The sequence below is a fragment of the Anastrepha obliqua genome, chromosome 2, assembly GCF_027943255.1.
Source record: "Anastrepha obliqua isolate idAnaObli1 chromosome 2, idAnaObli1_1.0, whole genome shotgun sequence".
Classification (NCBI taxonomy): Eukaryota; Metazoa; Arthropoda; class Insecta; order Diptera; family Tephritidae; genus Anastrepha; species Anastrepha obliqua.
The window spans coordinates 89,795,912-89,816,872 of record NC_072893.1 but is presented as its reverse complement, the minus strand read 5'-3'; the positions used below and the strand labels follow the sequence as shown (position 1 = coordinate 89,816,872).

Genomic DNA, 20,961 nt, shown 5'->3' with positions numbered 1-20,961 from the left:
GTTTTTTTCATTCATGTACGCCAATTCAAAGAAATCATAAAAATGAAAACTCGAGAAAAGAAGATAAAGTTTGTACTATAGCTGTCCGGTCACAGCGTAACTATCTAACGCTCGCATACCTTTGGCTTTGTATCTACGGAAATATTGAGAATTAGGCTCTGTAACTTTGTGTGAATATTCTGAAATATATTAGGAATCGCTTAAAACGAAAAACAAAAATTGATTTTTTTGACCTTATAAACCAGGCTCCCCCCTTAAATTGCTTCTCAGCATCTCGCCCACCATCGAGCAACACGTTGTCATAAACAGCGCTTTTTCTACCGAATCGTCATGGGAGAAGATAAATGGTGCTTATACATCAGTATGAAGCAAAGAAAGGAGTGGGTGGCTCAAGGAAATTCGCCAAAGCCTTTAGTCAAGCCGGATCTTCATCCAAAGAAGATAATGATATGTGTTTTTTGGGACTGGCAGAGCATGGTACCGAGGGGAATGCTCGAAAAGAATGTCACAATCAACAAGGAGCTGTACATTGCCCAGCTACACCGCGTAAATGAAGTTATTCAATTGAAAAGACCTGATCGATATGGACAAACTATACTCCTTCACGACAAGGCCAGTCCCCATGTTGCACAAGTCGTCAAACCCGCACTCCAAGGGCTCGAATGGGAGGTCCTTCAGCATCCGTCGTATTCTCCGAACGTTTCACCGACCTACAACCATCTTTTCGGCTCCCTGTGAAACCATATGAAGGGTGTTACCTTCGATAACAAAGAGGTGCTTAAAAACTGGCTCAACAACTTTTTTGACACCAGACCAGGCGATTTTTGGCGTAACGGCATGAAAAAATTGGTCGAGAGATGGGAAAAGATTACAACAACGGCGAATATATAATTTTCGGTAAAAACGCTACAAACTTATTTCCCAACCTAATACTTAAATGAATGTCACTTTATAAATGAATTCAAATTTTGTAAAAGGTCTTCTATAAATTATAAGTACAGACAGAATTAAAAATGAATTATAAACAAACAAAACAAATAAATATAATCTGCTAGATAATTTCAGGACATTTATTTTTTGGATATGATGTACGGCATAAGTCCGCCATGGCAACTAGCTACATTTTCCATTCGATCAGTCCGGTTGTCCTACTTTTTCCAAGAAATCTGAATAATAAACCTATATGAACCCAAACAGCAAAAATGTGACGCAAACGATGGTCATTTGGTTTGAATTCTTGCACGAGCTGTATTTTGTAGGCAGGTAAGCCAAGATCCTAAAATTTTCCACATAGTCGAAGAAAGTGGAGAGTTGAAGACGAATCGATATTACGGCGTCTTCTTCAACACGCGCACAGATAATTTTTTGTTTTTTTTCCAAAATAAATTTCCACAATTTGGAAGCGTTGTTCTGGTGTTAAACGGTGTCAGTTTGTCGTTCTCAGCTGTCAAATCATAGTCATCGATATCGACAGTTGCTATGAAGCTAAAAAAACAACCGATACATAAATGTATATAATTATATACATAAATGAAAGATACGGTGAAAGTAGAAGTCAGCATAGAAAGTTTGACGGTTTGCAGAAGTTGGCAAAGCCCTTAAAAATGTCTTCTCAAAACATATATTAGACATAAGAAAACACTTCCTTCTTCCGCTAAATACTGGTAGCATTTACAGTAATGGACAGAATGTAGGGGACATAATAAGCAACTACCTGAGCAAATTAGATAGTACCACCTATGAACAGTAAAGGCAACCTATGATGAGTTTTCGTCCACCGGATTCCATCAGATTCGAACTATTTGATATCAGAACACTTGTAAGAGAATTCTTTATATAATCTTATTCTGTCTTGAAACACATTTCTCCAATGCATTTATAGCGTTTTGCAATGCAATGGGGGGCAGCAGATGATGGAAGCTTTGCCTTTGATTCCAGATTACAATTGCGAACACGAGAAAGAAAAAATTCTTGATGATATTTTAAACCTGCCTAAGTAATCTGAAGAAATAGCAAATTTGCTCTTAAAATGAAAAATGAATAAAAAAGTTGCGATTGTTACATAGTTTTTCCAATTCCACTTAATAGAGTGAGTGTGATATATATAATATAACCCATCCCCATTCATTATGATCTGGCGACTACTATTTGTTGGCCAAAAGTCGTCAAATAAACAAGTTGATTTCAAATTTGGAGCTTGGAGTCACTGATTTCGAATCTGTTGTCAGATTTTAAGAATTCAAATTCTATATTTTTAACCCTTTTGCCCTAAATTTATATATATATGTAGCAGGAGTTGTCAAAGTCGCTGGTTTTTTAATGTAAGTAAGAGGTTTGCGACCCATTTTCGATGTTGTAAAGAAAACAAATAGGTTTTATAATTATTGATTTTGATTCTTCATTTAGCACTTAACCTTAAAAAATATTCGCCCTGTCGTGATATTTCTCTACTTTTCATCTATGTATTTGCTCTTTTTTTTGTATAGGCGCTTTGTATTTGTATGCAATATCATCAATAATATTTTGCAAGAAGAAGTACAAAAAACGCCTTCTTTGCATCTTGTTGGCGGCTTCTTGCCAAACATAGAAAACACACTTGGAAGTTTTCTAAAAAAACCCATTACTCAAAAAGTGCAAGGAAAAGCTATATGATTCTCAACCCATAAACTTTAAATTGAACATTTTTAATGCCACACGGCTTGAAGACACCAAATCAAAGCAATTTTTTATAGCCCTAACTTAAATTAGAGTCCATTTTCGTTTTTAACGCGTGATTTTTTAGCTATTATCTTTTTAAACAGTTGGTTTAAACAGCGGACGCACGTTTCGTGTTATGTTTCACTGTCAAACATCCTCAGTTTGGTCTATAATTTAACCATGAATCGTCTTACAAACGAACAACGCTTGCAAATCATTGAATTTTATTATAAAATGCGTGTTCTGTTAAGAAAGTTTAAGTTGGCCGAAGATCCACTTTTTTATAGAAAAATTGTGTTCAGCGACGAAGCTCATTTTTGGATCAATGGGTACGTAAATAAGCAGAATTGTCGATTTTGGAGTGAAGATCAGCCAGAATAATTGCAAGAGCTACCAATGTATCCAGAAAAGGTCACAGTTTGGTGCGGTTTATGGGCTGGAGGAATCATTGGACCGTACTTCTTCAAAGATGCTGCGAATCGTAACGTAACTGTGAATGGTGAGCGCTACCGTGAAATGATATCCAACTTTTTTTTGCCCAAAAGGCAAGGGCTTGACTTGCATGACATGTGGTTTCAGCAAGATGGTGCCACATGCCACACAGCACGCGTAACAATGGACTTGTTGAGAGGCGAGTTCGGTGAACATTTTATTTCACGTTTGGGACCTGTCAATTGGCCACCCAGATCGTGCGATATAACGCCTTTAGATTATTTTTTGTTAAAGCTCATTTCTCTTCAGACAAGCCTGCTTCAATTAACGCATTGGAAGACAACATTAAAGCATTTATATGTGAGATACCGGCCACAACATTGGAAAGAGTATGCCAAAATTTGACTAAGCGGTTGGACCATTTGAAGCGCAGTCGCAGTCAACATTTGCATGAAATAATCTTCAAACATTAAATTATATGGACTGTACTATCGATTTAAATAAAAATTTCATGCATTTTTCTGAATTTTACGTGTGTTTTTTTGAAAAACTTTCCTATAGCTCTTAAAAAATCACCCTTTATTTAACATAGCTGGTGATCTATATATATATATATTTTTGTTAATCACACAGACAATTATTAATTTCTATTCTCCTTTTGAAGGGCGAAGAATTACTCGAAGAATTATTAAAATTCGAAGTACGAGGATGCTGTATGTGAAATTTGTTTATAGGAATGTAAATTTAAAAGCTTTAAAAAAATGAGTATACACCTTTTTCCGGAAAATTAATTTAGAGATGGGAAACAAAATGTATCAAAACTTTAAAAAATTACTTTTGGCCAGTAAGCAGTAATTTTCAGATCATACTGCACTATTTTGATTTTTTGTTAAGAAACAGTTTTCAATTGGAACAAACATATTCTGTTTTCTTTTCAGTTTATTTGCACTCTTTTTGAATAAAACAATCAATAACAAATTTTTTCTACACTGACCTCAAAAAATGTTTGCAGTTTTGTCGCGTAGACAGTTTGACTATCGCTTCTGGATAATTTATTTCGATAGCCATTAAAATGAGACAGCACTCAACGCAGACTTTTAGTAACGGGAATATAATCACTCACATATTTCGAAAGCTTTCAAGCTTCAAATGTCTTCATTATATCTATGTAGAATTTTTGTATGGAAAGTTTCTCAATTATTGAGTTTTTCGTCTTATCACATTTGAACACTACACTAAAAAATTTTCCTAGCCACATATTACTAGTTTCATTTGGGATTTTAATAAACGTGATTTCAAAAATGATAATAAATATTCAGTAATTTTTGTTACAATTTTTTGCTTAGAATGGTTTTTACTATTTTTATTATATTCGCCTACAAAAACAGTATAACGAATAAATACTTAACATGTATACTTTCCCTATCATTTTCAGGCACCCGTTATGTCAACAGCGTCTCACTTATAGATCGAGTTGCTCGCGTTGCATTCCCCATGTCTTTTGTGTTCTTTAATCTGCTCTATTGGTTAGTATATGGAATGTACAAAAAGGAGTTCACTTGGTCAACAATAAAGGGCTAGGAATCCAAGGATCATAAAAAAACAGTAGGGAAGCATATCATACGTACATATACACGTATGTATGTACTCACAAAGAGTGTTAAATCAATTCGAGGGCAATTTATCAAAATCAAATACCTATAGGAAAGCAAATAAAAACAAACGTCAACGCTTAGTTAACATAATCAGAGCAATAAAAACAACAAACACATCAACATCGAGCTTCTTTTATATTTAATTAGCCAACATAGTGAATATTTAATTATAGTTATAATCGCTTATATTATTAGTAAGCAAACATACATACACTTACTTATGTATACAAAGCAAACAAATACAAATTTAAATAAATTATTAATATTATACAAATACTAAAAAGTAAGTCGTTATTTAAGCGAAGTGTGTGTAAATGTGTTAGTTATTAATAAATTGTTGCATTGGCGTTGTTAGTTGATTTTAGAAGAAAATAAATAAAAAAATAGGAAGTAAAAACAGCAAAAAGATTTATTTAATTATATAAAGCTTATATTATAGTGAAACAAGAACCTAATGACGTCAAAAGTTACCCATTGGGTGGGCGAAGTTAAATATTTGGAAAATTCTATGACGAAGTACATTTTAAGGGGTCCCGGTGGTCTTGAGCTCGAAAATTTAGGGTATTTTAAGGAATTTTTTTTTTTACAATAAAAAAAAAATCAAAAACGATATTTAATTTTTTTGGCTTTTTATGTAACATAAAAAATGATGTTTTTTTTAATTTCAAAAATTTTAAAAACGGCGCAGCCTTCCCGAAAAATTGACCTTTGACGGTGTTGTTCATTTTGGCTCTTTTATTTATCTGAAACACAAAACCCAAAAATTACTAATCATTATGACTGTAGCTATATCCCGTACTAGAATAATAAAAAAATTACCAAATGGCGCGGTTTTGAATTTCACACTGCTAAATCGGGATTTTGTTTTTAAGGTTTTTAATCAAAAAAATACGAAATAATTAAAATAATAATATGATTCTAGTACGGGCGATAGCCATTGATGTTGTGAACAACATATTAAAATTTCACACGATTCGGTTTAATAGTTTGACAACACCAGGCCGAAAAAAATAACTTCGAGTGCGCGGAGCACGCGGACCGCTCTCAATCTAGTTAATGAGCTATAGCAGCTATAATATTGGGAATTTCCGGATCGAAATTTTACAGTATATTTTTAAAATACTATACTTTCGAAATATCGAAAAAACAAAAAATCGATTTTTTGAAATTTCTAGAGCACCGGGTCTCCTCAAAAATTTACTAACTTATTATATTAAAATTTTCATGAAAGCAAAATTATGGCGCCGTAGGCAATGAGCTTAAGTAACTCATTTAAAAATATTGTGTAAGGCTTTGTTAATAACTTTGAAATGTATAGCCAAAAATTGTATTGCTCGGGGCTGTTTGGCAAATTTCATATTCCAATTCCTATTATACTCGAGAATAACTTCACTGTCATAATTTTTTGTACAAATACGTAATAATGGATTTATTGACACATAGCAGGTGAAATACTTGAAAAATGCAGTAGAAAGGGTTTGAGAAAAAAAAAACACGAAGGAACAGTGGAATCAAAATTGCTTAAGCAGATTGGACCTTTCATACATTTTTTGTCATAAATATGAAATCATATTTACTAAAAGTGGCCAACGCTATTTAACCAGATACAAAGAGACGCTCTACCCGCTTTAAAATAAATTCACTCATTACTATTTATTTATTTTTGAAACTCAATTTCAACAGCGCAGCCGAAGTAATCACCTTATAGACTAGCATCAAATTGGAAGCGCATAATCATTATGGCCCGTAACGGGCTTTAATGTTTCCGGTGGCTGGTGATAAACTCGAGGAAATAACTCATACCTAATGGCGTCCGATGGTGCTAAAAGAATAAAGCTAAATTCCCTGTCAAATATAGCTAAGCATTGTGAGAACGCTTCGAAGCTTGAAAGATGGTTCTGCGGGTTGTTCTATACAAACGTCGCAAGTCTTATACTTGTTGTGTGCAATTGACTTGGGGAAGCACAAAACTTTAGCATGAAAAAAGTGGATAAAATGTGGATCGTCATTCCCCATTTGACAGAGATGTGACAACTCAGTCTTGACATTCAAAGACGTTTTTCATACCAAAAATGTTTAACTTACTTCCGAGCATGGAGGAAATAGTTAGTCAGAAAAGAATCTACCTCACCTTGGGAACCAGATCAAAAGTATTTTGAGGAAAAAGGTATAACCAGCTGCTTTTTTTTTAAAGGAATGCATTGACATGCCCCATGCCACATGAATATTTACTGCTCAAAGAAAATATCTTCTATTCTATAAAGGTGAATGTTGTACGTTGTCCGCACATCATTACGAAACGACAACACCAAATGACGTAAAAATTTTTATACATTCATATTTTCACCCAATGAAGGTTATAGGCATGTTTTTATGATTGAACTCCCTTCCCACAGCCTCAAGGCCGCGCCACTCATCCGTCATTAATAATCGAATATTTGCTTAAATTTAATATAAAAAATCTTAGTTTTTCCTATTTCCCACTATTTATAGCACACTCTAGACTTCATAATCCGCATAAGCTGTTCAACTATGACCCAAATGCAAAGTTCAAAAACGGTTTGAGATTGGTTGTTTTGATTTTATTCAACGAGGCATAGCAACGGAAGCCGGGTATTGTAATACTATGGTTATTAATAAAAAATTATTTTCTATGAAATTTTATTTGTTTGTAATTCTTTTATATACTATACTAATACTGAGAAAAGAACGTACGAGGGGTGGATGCTAATTTTCCGAGATTGATACTTAGCGCTGGCTCATAACACTAAGGGAAACAAGCAACCAAACCAAGTCACAAGTAACTGGAAATAGAGGAAATTTAAAGCACCATGCTTTGATTAAAGTCCTTAAATTAGTTATCAGTCTTCCTTATATGACGATATTACTTGAAATTCGATTATTGTGACTAGTCTGCAAATAATAAGCTACTCGTTGTTTTATTGATCAATCGCTAAACTTAAGTATATCTTATCACTAATAGGTGATCCCGATTCACCAACTAACTAGGGAGTAAGCAATAAAAAGAATGTCCCTTAGTTTCGAACTTTGCATATAATTTGGCAGCTCTGTATGTTTTTCGCTTTGACAAACTGTTATTCAACAGCATTGCTTTTCAAAACGTATCACCTGAAAGTATGCAAAATGGTTTCATCCCGTCGTAAGACGGTCAAAAGTCGTGTCAAACTATTATTTATTTTCATTGCTTTTCGAAGTATTGAACCTGAAAGTATGCAAAGGGAAGTATGAAGAGTGGTTAAATTTCAAGATCCGGTGCCGCGGGCTCGGCGGCACACCTCCATCCGATGGTCCAAATGTTTGATGACACTGAGGCATAATTGAGGTTCTATGCCGTTAATGTGCCGAATTATCTCTTTCTTTAGCTCTTGAATTGTTGCTGGCTTATCGACGTACACCTTTTATTTCAAATAACCTGAAAGAAAGAAGTCCGACGGTGTCAAATCACATGATCTTGGCGGCCAATTGACATCGCCGCGACGTAAGATTATTCGGCCAACAAATTTTTCGCGCAAAAGAGCCATTGTTTCGTTAGCTGGGTTACAACTGGCACCGTCCTGTTGAAACCACATATCGTCCACATCCATATCTTCTAATTCGGGCCACAAAAAGTTCGTTATCATCTCACGATAGCGAACACTATTTACAGTAACTGCCTGACCGGCCTCATTTTGGAAAAAATAAGGCCCAATGATGCCGCCGGCCCATAAACCGCACCAAACAGTCACTCTTTGTGAGTGCATTGGCTTTTCGGCAATCACTCTTGCATTATCATTCGCCCAAATGCGGCAATTTTGCTTATTGATGAATCCACTGAGGTGAAAATGTGCCTCATCAGTGCAATCACGAAGTGCGCGATATGCATTTTGATTTGAACGGCCGTTTTCATAATAAGCCTAAATAACTTTAACGCGTTGTTCGATTGTGTATCTTTCCATGGTTCCAATTGAATTAGTATGAAATTAAAAAAATACCAAAAACCTTCCGTAAGACAAACTGAGAGACAATGACACGAAAGCAGCATTAGGAGCGGGATAATTATAGGTTCATTATAATATTGCTATAAAGTTCATATTTTATTTTCTTCATTTTATTATTATTCATCCTCAATGTTTTCAATTTCAACAAATGATACGAGTGGCTTATGATAGCTAAAATATGATACAAATGCTTTGGTTTCGATGTTGTCAACATATCTTTGAAATACCGCGTCAATTGTTGTTTTTGATCGTGTTGTCGATTCAGTGCGATTGTTACACATTTTTAAATTGAATGTCGTATTGAGAATGTCAATTAAAGGAACCGCTGTGTCCAATGCAAAATTTACGTTAAAATCGCCACTTAAAATCATTGGAACTTTATCGTAATCTTTTCTAAGTATCCGCGATACTTCTGGTGTATACTTTATTAAATTTTCGTGAATGAATTCTGTGATGCTATTTATTGATTGATTCGGTGAAATATAAATTGCCACAATTAAAACTGTTTTTCCATTGCTCAACTGGTTTCGCATGCACAGAGCTTGAACAGAGAGCTGAACAGACAGTGATTCTAGTTGCTGTGCATTCAGATCTATCTGTGGAGTTACAATACGAGCACCGTCATTTTGATTGTGGTATATTGCAACACCGCCTGCAATTGCGGTAAATATTTAAAAATGAAAATATTTACGAATATAAAAATACGGACGCAATACAGCACACGCGGTTGCTATTTTGAGCGTCGTAACGCGTATATTACACAGACGTACTAACATGCACACAAACATTCGTGGGACGCTTGGTCTAAGCAAGTATTAGGTAGTCTAGTATAGGTATACATAATGCCTTCTCGCTCACCGTGGCTCCGTAATACGCAGGCGCGCACACATACGTACTAGCATACATACAAACATACATACGTAAGACGCTTAAACTAAACACCAAAGCAAGTAATAGGCAGTGTAGTATACATACTACAATACTCACTATACTAGCGTGGCTCAGCAGTACGCAGCCACACACATATACGTATATCAACATACATATAACGCTTCGCAGTGTCGCTTTTTCGTTTCATCGAGTCTCAAATCACTCCCAACGGTTCTAAAGAAGTTTTCACTTCAAAAATGTCAAATGAAATACAGAAAAAAATTAATGTTTAGGTGTGGTTCACATTCAACATCGGCCCTTGAAATTTAACCACCCTTTATAATAAGAAAGTTATTCTTACTTATACTTGGAATCACTGGCATATAACTTGTAGGCAATTTTTTCTATCGCTTGGAGAGCAGCAAGATTTTCTAGTGAGCAGAGAAGTGGTGAATCAAAAGAGGTAAATATTTCATGCATCGCGAAATTAATAAATTTAGCCTACAATCATTTTTGAAGAGTGAAAAGAAATCGCAAGTTGATTACGAACAAATACAATGGCATTTGAAAATTGATATTTAAATATTTTCTTATTAAGATATATACACATGTATTTATAAAATATGCATACCGTCATACCTGCTTATGTAAATAAATGTGTAAACAAGTAAAACTAAGTTCGTGCAATCAAAGGAAAAAATATGTGTGATTGTTTCACGGAGTCAATGTTTACATTTAAGGGGCATAATTTTTAGATATCCTGATTTCCTCTAAAACTGCTCTCTATTTGCATGCATCGCTTTCTTTTAAGCGTTTGCTGATTAGTAAATAAATATTAGCCTACATTTCAATAAATAAATACAAAGGAAAAATATCCACATATGAATGTATGTGTGCACGTAAAAAATAAATATAAGGTTTGCATCGACCAATATACTTACCTAGAAACAATTACATACATACATGCGTATGCACGAGCACACACAAATGTAGACAATAGTAAATGTGTGCCTTTTCACACCCCAAAAATGACATAGGCAGTGGTTTAAGTCAACTTTGCATTAACATGCATCCACATCTATAAAATCTAGGCAAATATTGAGCAAATTGTAAGTAAGTAAATACGAATGCTCATATGGAATACACAATTTACACCTTTTCTCACCTGTGCCTCGTTTACAGCCGCGCTATTAAGAACCCAGACAGGGGGTAGTTATTTCCTCGAGTTTATCACCAGCCACCGGAAACATTAAAGCCCGTTATGGGCCATAATGATTATGAGCTTCCAATTTGATGCTACTCTATAAGGTGATTACTTCGGCTGCGCTGTTGAAATTGAGTTTCAAAAATAAATAAATAGTAATGAGTGAATTTATTTTAAAGCGGGTAGAGCGTCTCTTTGTATCTGGTTAAATAGCGTTGGCCACTTTTAGTAAATATGATTTCATATTTATGACAAAAAATGTATGAAAGGTCCAATCTGCTTAAGCAATTTTGATTCCACTGTTCCTTCGTGTTTTTTTTTTCTCAAACCCTTTCTACTGCATTTTTCAAGTATTTCACCTGTTATGTGTCAATAAATCCATTATTACGTAGTTGTTCAAAAGATAATGACAGTTATATTATTTTTCTTGAAGTTGTTCTCGAGTATAATAGGAAATGAAATATGAAATTTGCCAAACACTCCCGAGCAATATAATTTTTGGCTATACATTTTAAAGTTATTAACAAAGCCTTACAATATTTATATATAAGTTATTTAAGTTCACTATCTACGGCGCCATAACTTTGTTTTCATGAAAATTTTAATATGTTAGTAAATTTTAAAACGATTTTTGAAAGCAAATATTTATTTTACTCAGACAAGAATATATTTGGAGGATGCGCCAAATTTTCTTAATTCAAATATTTTTATATCCTTGGAAAGCTTCAACTTTCCACTTTAAATGTGGTAACAAACTGAAAATCATTTGATAATCAAATAAACTGCAGTCTTATAAGTACGCAACGATATGTAAGCCAGGATTTTGGGGCATCTGGACAAATTCCTCATTTGGCTACATTTCTTAATCGGCAATACCTTCAAGAAAAACAACATCACTTCCCAGATGTTTTGTAACGTCGCACTTTTGCAATAAAGAAAAAAGGTTATCTGATCTGGAAATATGTAAGTAATATTAATAGATAACGGCAGAAAGATTCTGAGGAAAATTTTTGGACTTTGGCGACGGCGAGTATTGCACGCGATGGCATATTGAGCTGTATGAACTTTTGAAACATAGACATAGTCAGGTCATGTCGTCCAAAGGGATACAAACGCTCCGGCTCTGAAAATATTCGATATGGTAGCAGCTGGTGGTAGCAGAGGAAGAGAAAGGCAGAAAGAAGATAATAGATAACGACCACCGTTGCCAAAGAGATTTGTGCGTGACTACCATTTGGACAAAAACCACAATGGGCCTGAAATGATAGAAAACATTTTTTCTAAGAGTGAAACCAAAAATAATTCGCTTTGACAAACTTTTCGAAGCATCTCGCCTAAAAGGCGTTCCACAAATTATAAAAGGATCTTCGAAACACCTTACCAAGTAAGGTGGCTCCAACAGATGAAAACGTCGACAAAGTCAAGGGAATGATGCTGAAAAACCATCGTTTAAGTTTGAGGGAGGTAGCTCGTGACCTTAGCGTGTCTCACGAATCAATTCTCAACATTTTACGAGTACACCATCAATTGGGCACGAGACGCGTGGCTGCTCGACTCATTCCAAGAGAGTTGTATTTCTTTCAAAAAATTCATCGAAGAAGGTGGTTGAAGACATGCTTGAGCAAGTGAATTCGGACCCATCGTTTATCCAGCGCATCACAGCAGGTGGAGAGACGTGGGCATATGAGTTTGGCATGCAAACCAGTCAACAGGCAGTTGAATGGCGCTATCCACATGAGCCGAAGCCAAAAAAAACCACGTCAAAGTCGGTGAAGAGTGAAAGTCATGCCCCTCGTTTTCTCTGATTATCCTGGTGTTGAGCATGTGGAACTCGTTCCAAATAGTTTTACGGCAAATAAAGAATATTATTTGGAAATTATGCGACGCTTGAGATAGAATGTGCGTAGGAAATGGCGCAATTTGTGGAAAGAAAAATCATGGATCTTGTACCATGATAACGCACCGTCTCACAGGGCTCATATTGTGAACATTTTTTTGACCAAAAACTCGACAAATATCTTTTCGACTTTTTCCTTTTTCCAAAACTTAAATTGCCACTCCGCGGACGCCGCTTTGAGCCGATAAAGACCATTAAAGAGAATTCACTGAAAGAGCTGAAGAAGATCTCTTCAAACGTGTTCAAAAGGTGCTTTGGTGACTGTACTAATCGTTCACATATGTGTATTGCTTCGAATGGAGCGAGCCTATTTTGAAGGCGACAAAATAAATGTTTGTGATTAAACAATCATTTAGAAGCCCAGAGCTATTTTATGTTCTGAGAAAGGGTAACTTCTCTCTTATTTAGAAAGTAGAGGAAAGACAAAGATCATACTGGCACAATCTACTAGGTTCAGCGCAATAAAAAATCAAGGATAAGGAGCTTTAACCTAAGCTGATTGAAAGATTGTATAGAATTAAATAATAATAATATTAGAGGTATCATTAATATAATAAGAGGGCATTTTACATTGAATCATCATCTTACTAACCTGAGAATATACTCTAATGGCACTAGGAGGTCATGTACAGAGGAAGATGAAATAAAACTCAATGAAGTGAGGCGCATACTAAAATTTATTGGAGAAGTTGGGCTCAGAGAAATGCTATGAATCCATGAAGGAGGCTTAATAAATCTTTTACGTCGCAGTGCTAAATGTCCTCATAATAATAATAATAAAATTATGAAATAAAAAAGTAATAAAATGAAGCTCTAGGAGAAACCTTAGGGGTTTGAGGTGGCGTTTAAGAACAACTTTCATGCATGGGGTCCGTTAATTGGTTTCGATAACTAAATTATTTCGTTTACATTGATTTGAGTTCTGTCAGCGACCCAATGTCTAGATCATAGCTTCACAATAGACCTCACTATCACTCGCCCTAGCTCAGTTAGAGAGGATACATTTTTTCAGTTCTTAAAACTAAGCTTACACGTCTCACGGTTTCCTGAGTTTTTTCCTGTTGACTTAATTCAACTAAATAATGATTACTGGTATAAAGTCTTTATTCCTTTCAAATTAGTTTCGCAGATAGGTGTCGCTTCTGCCTCATACACACATTTAATAACTGCGTTTCCTACCACACTCATCATTGCGCAGCATCCAACAAATGAACCAACTCTCAGCGAGCACAGCATCCGCTCAATCAGTCAGCGGTATTACGCTCCTTGTTTACCTCCTTACATTCTTGTGGCTTTTAGCTGCATTTTGTAATATGCTATTCTTGCTGCCTCTCTCATTAAATGCTCTAATCAGATTTACGAGGATTCCAGGCAAACAGCCCAAAGCCTTATGCTAAGCGCTCTTCTGAGTTCATCGGCATTCGTTTGTTGGCTGTGTACGAGAGCTCGTGTGCTTGAACGGATTAACGCGTAGTCTGTGAATTGGTCCAAGGTGCCAATACATACGCGCGCACACTTACACACAAAGGCGCAAGAAGAAGAAGGAGCAGCAGGCGGACCGTGAAAGTGAATGGGGCTCTTGGGGATACAAGGGGTGATGCAAACGAATGCGAAAAGTGAAATTAAATTTCATCTGCAACTTTGAAGTTGAAATTTGTAATCGGATCGTAGTGTTTAGTAGAGGTGGTGCTAATGGTGTCGAATGGTCGGTCGTTAAAGATAGTCAAAAACAACAAATGGAATAGCATGAAGCGTACAAGTCTGTTAATGAGGTGATTGAGTGTGACAAAAAAAAATTAAGAAAAATCATGACTTAACAAATATTTCCTAAGTCATTTTAACGTGAAAATGGAACTCAATGCAAGTGAATTTTGAAGTACTCACCAATACATTTTTAAATTAATAAAAACAAAATTAATGTAATTAATTATTCCACTGCACTGTAAAATTAGTTCAACGGAAATCAGCAAGCATTACCAAACAAAAAACTGCAGCATCGTTTGTGGCGAGTCCTTAATTATATGCGCGAGGGGGGTTGCAAAGAGCAACAAAAATGTACACACGCGAGCACATACTGTGAAAATTACTTGCTGGTGTGTAAGTTTATGTGCTGATGTTTGAGTCTGTGTGTGTGTGTGTGCGAGGATGCCACACATTAACTATTCATTATGCACAACTATACTTTATGCATGTCATATGCATATGCAAGTGCTTACATTCATATAAACCGATGTATGTATGTGCATGTGTGCATATGTACAACTTATGTGTGTGGCTGTGTGAGATACACATGCTGTAGTATCGGTGCGCATGCAGTGATCACTTGAATAATATTGAACATCGTTTCGTCCTTCAAGCACTATTCGAGGAGCAAAAGTGCATAATGTGCGGTCATAAAAAAGACAGAAAACAAAAATCAACCAAAAAATATGTTAATCAAAAGCGAGTAAGAAAAGAATTCCAATCCCGAAATAGGTCAAATTTGCAAACGCTTCGCTTAGCGTCGCATCGCATCGTCGACTTCAGCAATAGCGACAGCGACGTCAACATCAACGGAGATGATGCCAATGAGAGCAGCGCAGCTTGACTTTCGCATTGCCATCGGCAGTGCTGCCATTTACAGTTGTTTCTGCTTTTATTTTATTTTTTAGTCTCTTTCACTCTTTGAGTATCCTCTTGTTGCTTGTCATTTACAAAATGAATTTCGCTGTCTCGGTTGATAGGTGCAGTTTTTTCAGCTGCTGCTGCTCTTGTTGCTGCCTTTGCTGTCTTGTTGGAGACTGCAGTTTCATTGTATTATCGTAAGCCTCTCTTCCCTTCATTTGACACTATCCTTTACGTTTGTTCGTTACGCGTGCTTGCTTTCTCATTTATGTGCGGTGCATATTTTTAGGCGTAATCACTTTAAAGTAACTAAATTTTATAATGATGCGCTGACAACGTCACAAAGTAACGTGACGCGACGCAGCTCAAGTAGCAGCAGAGTAAAGGATGCATGTAAACGAGAAGGGGTGAATACAAGTTAAAAAAAATATATGCAAATACCTGACGCTTAAAGGTGCTATAGCAGAGTGTTGGCATTTTTTGAATATGAATGTTGTTGCCATAAATGGAATGGTGCTGAAAGCGATTCGATTCATTTTCGAAACTGAATTTACACTAACGAAGACTGTTAGTATAACTGATTGCCTAAACGATTAACATTAAATAATTACTTTGCAGAGATGGTAGAAAATGAGAAGGAATTAAAAATCATAGATAACATAAAATATTTATCTTAAGAGACTGAAAAATTTGACAAATCACAATTTATGACAAAAGTGTAAAAACAAGGTAATAATAAATGGTGGCCTACATATAACCTTTCATTAGTTCTTATATCGAAAACAAAACTTATGGGGCATAGGTTAGGTTAGGTTAACCCAGCTGGCTGACTTCTATGAAGATGTAAAGTAGACATGTCAACACTTTTAACAAATCTAAGCAGCACAGGAAGATCCAGTTTTGAAATATTCTCCAGACCCTCAAACTGTGGGACTCTCAGGCCAAAATATTAAAGAAAAACCGGACAGTCAACAGAACCGCGGATCAAATCAAAACTGAAGGACAAAAATAAGATTATTCTCCTGTTCTGCATCGAATTTCAGTTAATCAATAAGCATCGCGATATGTAAGAACACTTTCTGGATTCGTTCAATTCTAGCAGCATGGCACGTATAACACGAAGGCAAGTTTGGAACGTACAAAAGCCATATACCAGAAGCTTCAGCATTTAAGAGTGGGACAAATTGGAGCTATGACGCCTAACAAAAGCAAGCATGGCGTAAGATTTGGTAATAATAAAATTTATACGTCGATCAAAAGTAAGCTACGGATTAAATATTACACTCAAGCCTTAAATTTCACTTACCCGTGACAGAGGTGTGCTAGGTATACGATAAGAGATGTCAATGACAGTGGCACGCTTAGAAAAGGTAATTTGAAAACCCTTATTTATGTTCAGCGACAGCGACAGACGATTATTAATGCACCAGTTACTGAAATAAACTAAATCAATTTGCATCAATTCAGAAACGAGGGATCGTCTGAATCGCAGAAATCTTGCTGACGAAAACCATGAAGTTGCTACCCCGAGAAGCCCCAGAGGACGCAACGAAAAGAAGATACCCAACGTTTTTGGCGGTAGCCAAGCAATGGCGTTTGAGCAAGTTAGATGTGATCCATCTCAAGAAGGCTGAGTGAAAGCCAATGCAGGATAATCTTTTAACATGGGAAATCTGATCAAACATCTTAGAGCAGTTGGTATTAACGGTGTCAACCTGATACCCTAATTGGAAGGCAGCGATGTAATAATCCGAAAAGACATCAATCATCGGGAAGGATGGTGCATTCAAAGAACTTTGCGGTGGTGGAAAGCTTTGAAATGGGCCTACAGTTGCTAATATCATTTGTATTACCGCTCTTCAAACTAAGTGAAATAAACTGACCGAAGTTAGTGATTTATTAAAGATTAACAACAGAGGGTATATGAAAGAATCACACTGCTAGAACAAAACCGCAGGCGAATCATCAACATCAGTGTGTGAGACTTGACTTGAACCCAGTAATGCCGCTGAAGACATTAAACCCAATAATGCTGCTGAAAACATCTTCAGTGGACAATACTAGCTTGCCAAAATGAATAGATATTGGTCGTACAGGGTTTGATTAAAAAGTAATGAGTCTTATTTTTTTAAGCAGTTTTATTAAACCTTTTGGCTTATACAACTAATATTCTTCAAAATAGGACCCTTGAGCGTCAATACACCGCTGGTAGTGGTCCTTCCACTGCAGGAAACATTTTTTAAACTCATCCGCCAGAATCGCGTTCAATTCGGCTGTCACAGTTTTTTGGATCGCCTCGATGGAGTCGAAACGCCTCCCCTTCACCTTTCTTTTCAGACGCGGGAACAAGAAGAAGTCCGGAGGGGACAAGTCTAGGCTGTAGAGAGGGTGGGGAAGTACCGGAACCCCCATCTTGGCCAATGCAGAGGTGCAGAGGAAGGCGGTGTGCGCCGGCGCATTGTTGACGAGGTCGGGTCGAACTCGGGCGACGCGGTTTTTCAGCCGAAGGAGCACTTCTTTGTAAAATGACGCGTGTGGACGTGCTTGTGTGGAGCTTTACGCAAAATTTGATCGAGTAACGTTGCTCCTGCAAAATTCTAGCACACTTTTAAAACAGATTTCACGCGCGGAGCGATGTTGACTGCACCGCTGTTGCCAGCGAACTGGGACCGGTTTCTAGTGGAAGGGGAAGGTCCAACGATCATTTTCCCCCACCAGCCGATTCGGTTGATCGCTTGACAGACGCTCCGCCCGGGAAGGCTCATTACTTTTCAATCAAACTCTGTATATCGAAAGAAACATTTTCATCACTGTCGGTGCCAGATGCAAAATTGGACGTAAAGAACTCAGAAAAGAGATTAGCGGCATCAGCAGAAAAATTAACAGCAAGAAATGAGCGGACGATATATTGGAAACAAAGAAAAATCCAAAACGCTTTTGGTTTTCTTAGAAGCTTAGAATGTAGTTTCTGTGGAAAAATCAATGGAAAAATCAATCAATCAATTCGAAGTTTAATCAATGCAGCATTGTGGCAACGCACTTTATATTGCTTTTCTGTTATCGGAGAAATAACACTTTTACAAACTTATACCACAGTAGTTCTAAAAATCTCGAAACACTTAGAAATGCACAGATAATGAAGCCAGCAATCCCAGTTAATGTTCAGCAATAGATTATTCAGTTTAAAAAAGTCACATAGCTTAAAATTGAGCGACAAATTTGAATTAAGATGTCTAATTTTAGCTTACTCATAAAATTCAAGTTGAAGAATTAGAGTTTCTTGATGTAATACTGTAGGCAAAAAGTAACGAGAATTTATTTGTCAAACTTCGCGGGATTAAAATTTCGCTCTAGTTATTTTTTTTCATGAGTTGGCAGCACTGTCAATAACATCTGGGACAACTTTCATGTGAATATCATTAACAGTAACACATTTAGGCTTGTGTTTACCAAACGACCAAGAGTGCATTTTTCGATTTTTACAATGTCTGATTTGATTGAGCAGAGAAGTGCCATCAAATTTTGTTTGCGGAATGAAATTTCGGCTGCGGAAACGTTTAGCATGTTGCAGAAGGCATTTGGTGATTCGACCATGTCGCAGAAAAATGTTTATAAGTGGTACAAAGACTTCAAAGAGGGTCGAGAACGTGTTGATGACTTGGAGCGCTCCGGACGACCATCCACGTCAACAGATGACCAACACGTCAATAAAGTGAAGGAGTTAGTGCTCAAAAATCGTCGGTTGACTGTTAAACACCTTTCTGATATGTTCGGAATATTAGAAGGATCTGTGAAAACCATTTTGAAAGACCATTTGGGCCTACGAAAAGTCAAATCTCGTTTGGTACTGAAAACTCTCAATTTCTTGGAAAAAAGTCGTCGCGTTGATGTGTGTGAAACAATGCTTTCAGACTATCAGGACAAGCTCAAATGCACCATTACGGGACTTGGATTTATGCTTACGACCCTGAAACAACCGACCAATCAAGTGAATATCGTGCTAAAGGCGAGGCCAGACCGAAAAGAGCACGTCAAAGGTCATAAAGGTCATGCTGACAGGTTTTTTCGATTTTCGTGGTGTGGTGCACTATGAATTCCTTCCACCTGGCCAAACTGTTAATAAAGAATATTATTTGAGCGTTATGCGTCGTTTACGTGAAGCAATTCGTCTAAAAAGACCAGAATTATGGGTCAGCAACTCTTGGTTTTTGCATCACGATAATGCACCGTCTCACACTGCATTCGTTCTTCGTGACCATTTCGCCAAAAATTCCACGCATCTCGTTCCGCAACCACCGTATTCGTCTGATTCGGCTCCGTGTGACTTCTGGCTATTCCCAAAACTCAAGAGACCACTCCGGGGAACGCGTTTTGAGTCGATTGAGGAGATAAAAGCTGAATCGAAGAAGGTGCTGATGGCTATACCGGAAATGGACTATTTGGCATGTTTCGGGGATTGGAAAAATCGTAGGCATAAGTGTATTTCATCGAGAGAGGACTATTTTGAAGAGGATGAAATTGATTTACAAGAATAAATAAAGATTTTTCATTTTACAACCAAATTCACCTTATTTTTTGCCCGATTTTGTAATAGGTAGAGCACACCAAGTACGGAAAACCTTACGTTTCTACTTAAAAATATAAAATGTAAATTGCAACCAAATTTGTTGGGAAAGCAGTGAACGTGCAAGATGTCAATACTTAAAAAACTATCAACTAATTACATTTCACTAGAACTATTGACATTGCAGGCGATAAGATCTGATTCGGATAAAGTGCTTGACCAGCTGACAAGCCTCCCAGAACACAAAGATTTGCATCGCCAACTGTATTCAAAGCCCAAGAAAGAATGTTGTGGACATGGGCTTTGTAGAGGTCGTAGTTACTGTTGGGCGAAATATACGAAGCACAAACAAAATTAGTTTGAGAGATACCACGAATGTATTGGTCAAGCAACACATCTTTATTTTCAAGTGCAACCCCAGAAGCGTGATGCTTACATTTTACAGCGATTAGAAGCCATCCACCTGTAGCATATCCACTTAAATTGTCATTTTTATCTTTACGAAAAACGTTGCAGATGTTGGAGTCAAAATACTTTTCGCTGAAGAAGTTTTATTTCCACCACATCTCGATGACGATAATAATGCCGTATTCTTGGTGAGAACTAAATAATCTTACAAGTTGAGACTTGACGCTTATGGCATATGTTCGCTTAAGGCAGGTGTCTCTAATAGCAAAGCAAATCAGAAAACAAAAACTATGAAGCCAATTAGTGCATATCGTTAAATGTTTGAATTACGCAGTCAAATTCAATTACTGCCAAAGTCTTAAGCCAAACATTTTAGAAACTGGCATAAATATGTTTCTATAAACAATATTCAACATACATATACGTGATGCACAGTGCGGCCGATTCCCGAAAAGCTGGCCAAAACTCAAAAAATTAAGTAATTGATTCAAAATTTCTTACTCGGGGGTTGTCGGGGTCGCTGATTACGAATTTGATCTTAAAATTTTGAAAATCCACCCCCTTCCACCCCTATTGGCCACCCCCTCACGTGAAATAGCGTATATTCATTCTCTCTTCGTATTTATTTCTTG

General features: G+C 36.6%; 1 protein-coding gene across 1 annotated transcript in view; it reads left to right on the top strand.

The window, feature by feature from the left end:
• LOC129238256 (uncharacterized) overlaps nucleotides 1-20,961 on the top strand; it is a 48,525-nt gene that overhangs the window by 8,517 nt on the left and 19,047 nt on the right. Inside the window, exon 10 of the mRNA XM_054873296.1 lies at nucleotides 4,565-4,705. Coding sequence (XP_054729271.1) covers nucleotides 4,565-4,705 — 141 coding nt within the window. The remainder of the gene's footprint in view (nucleotides 1-4,564; nucleotides 4,706-20,961) is intronic.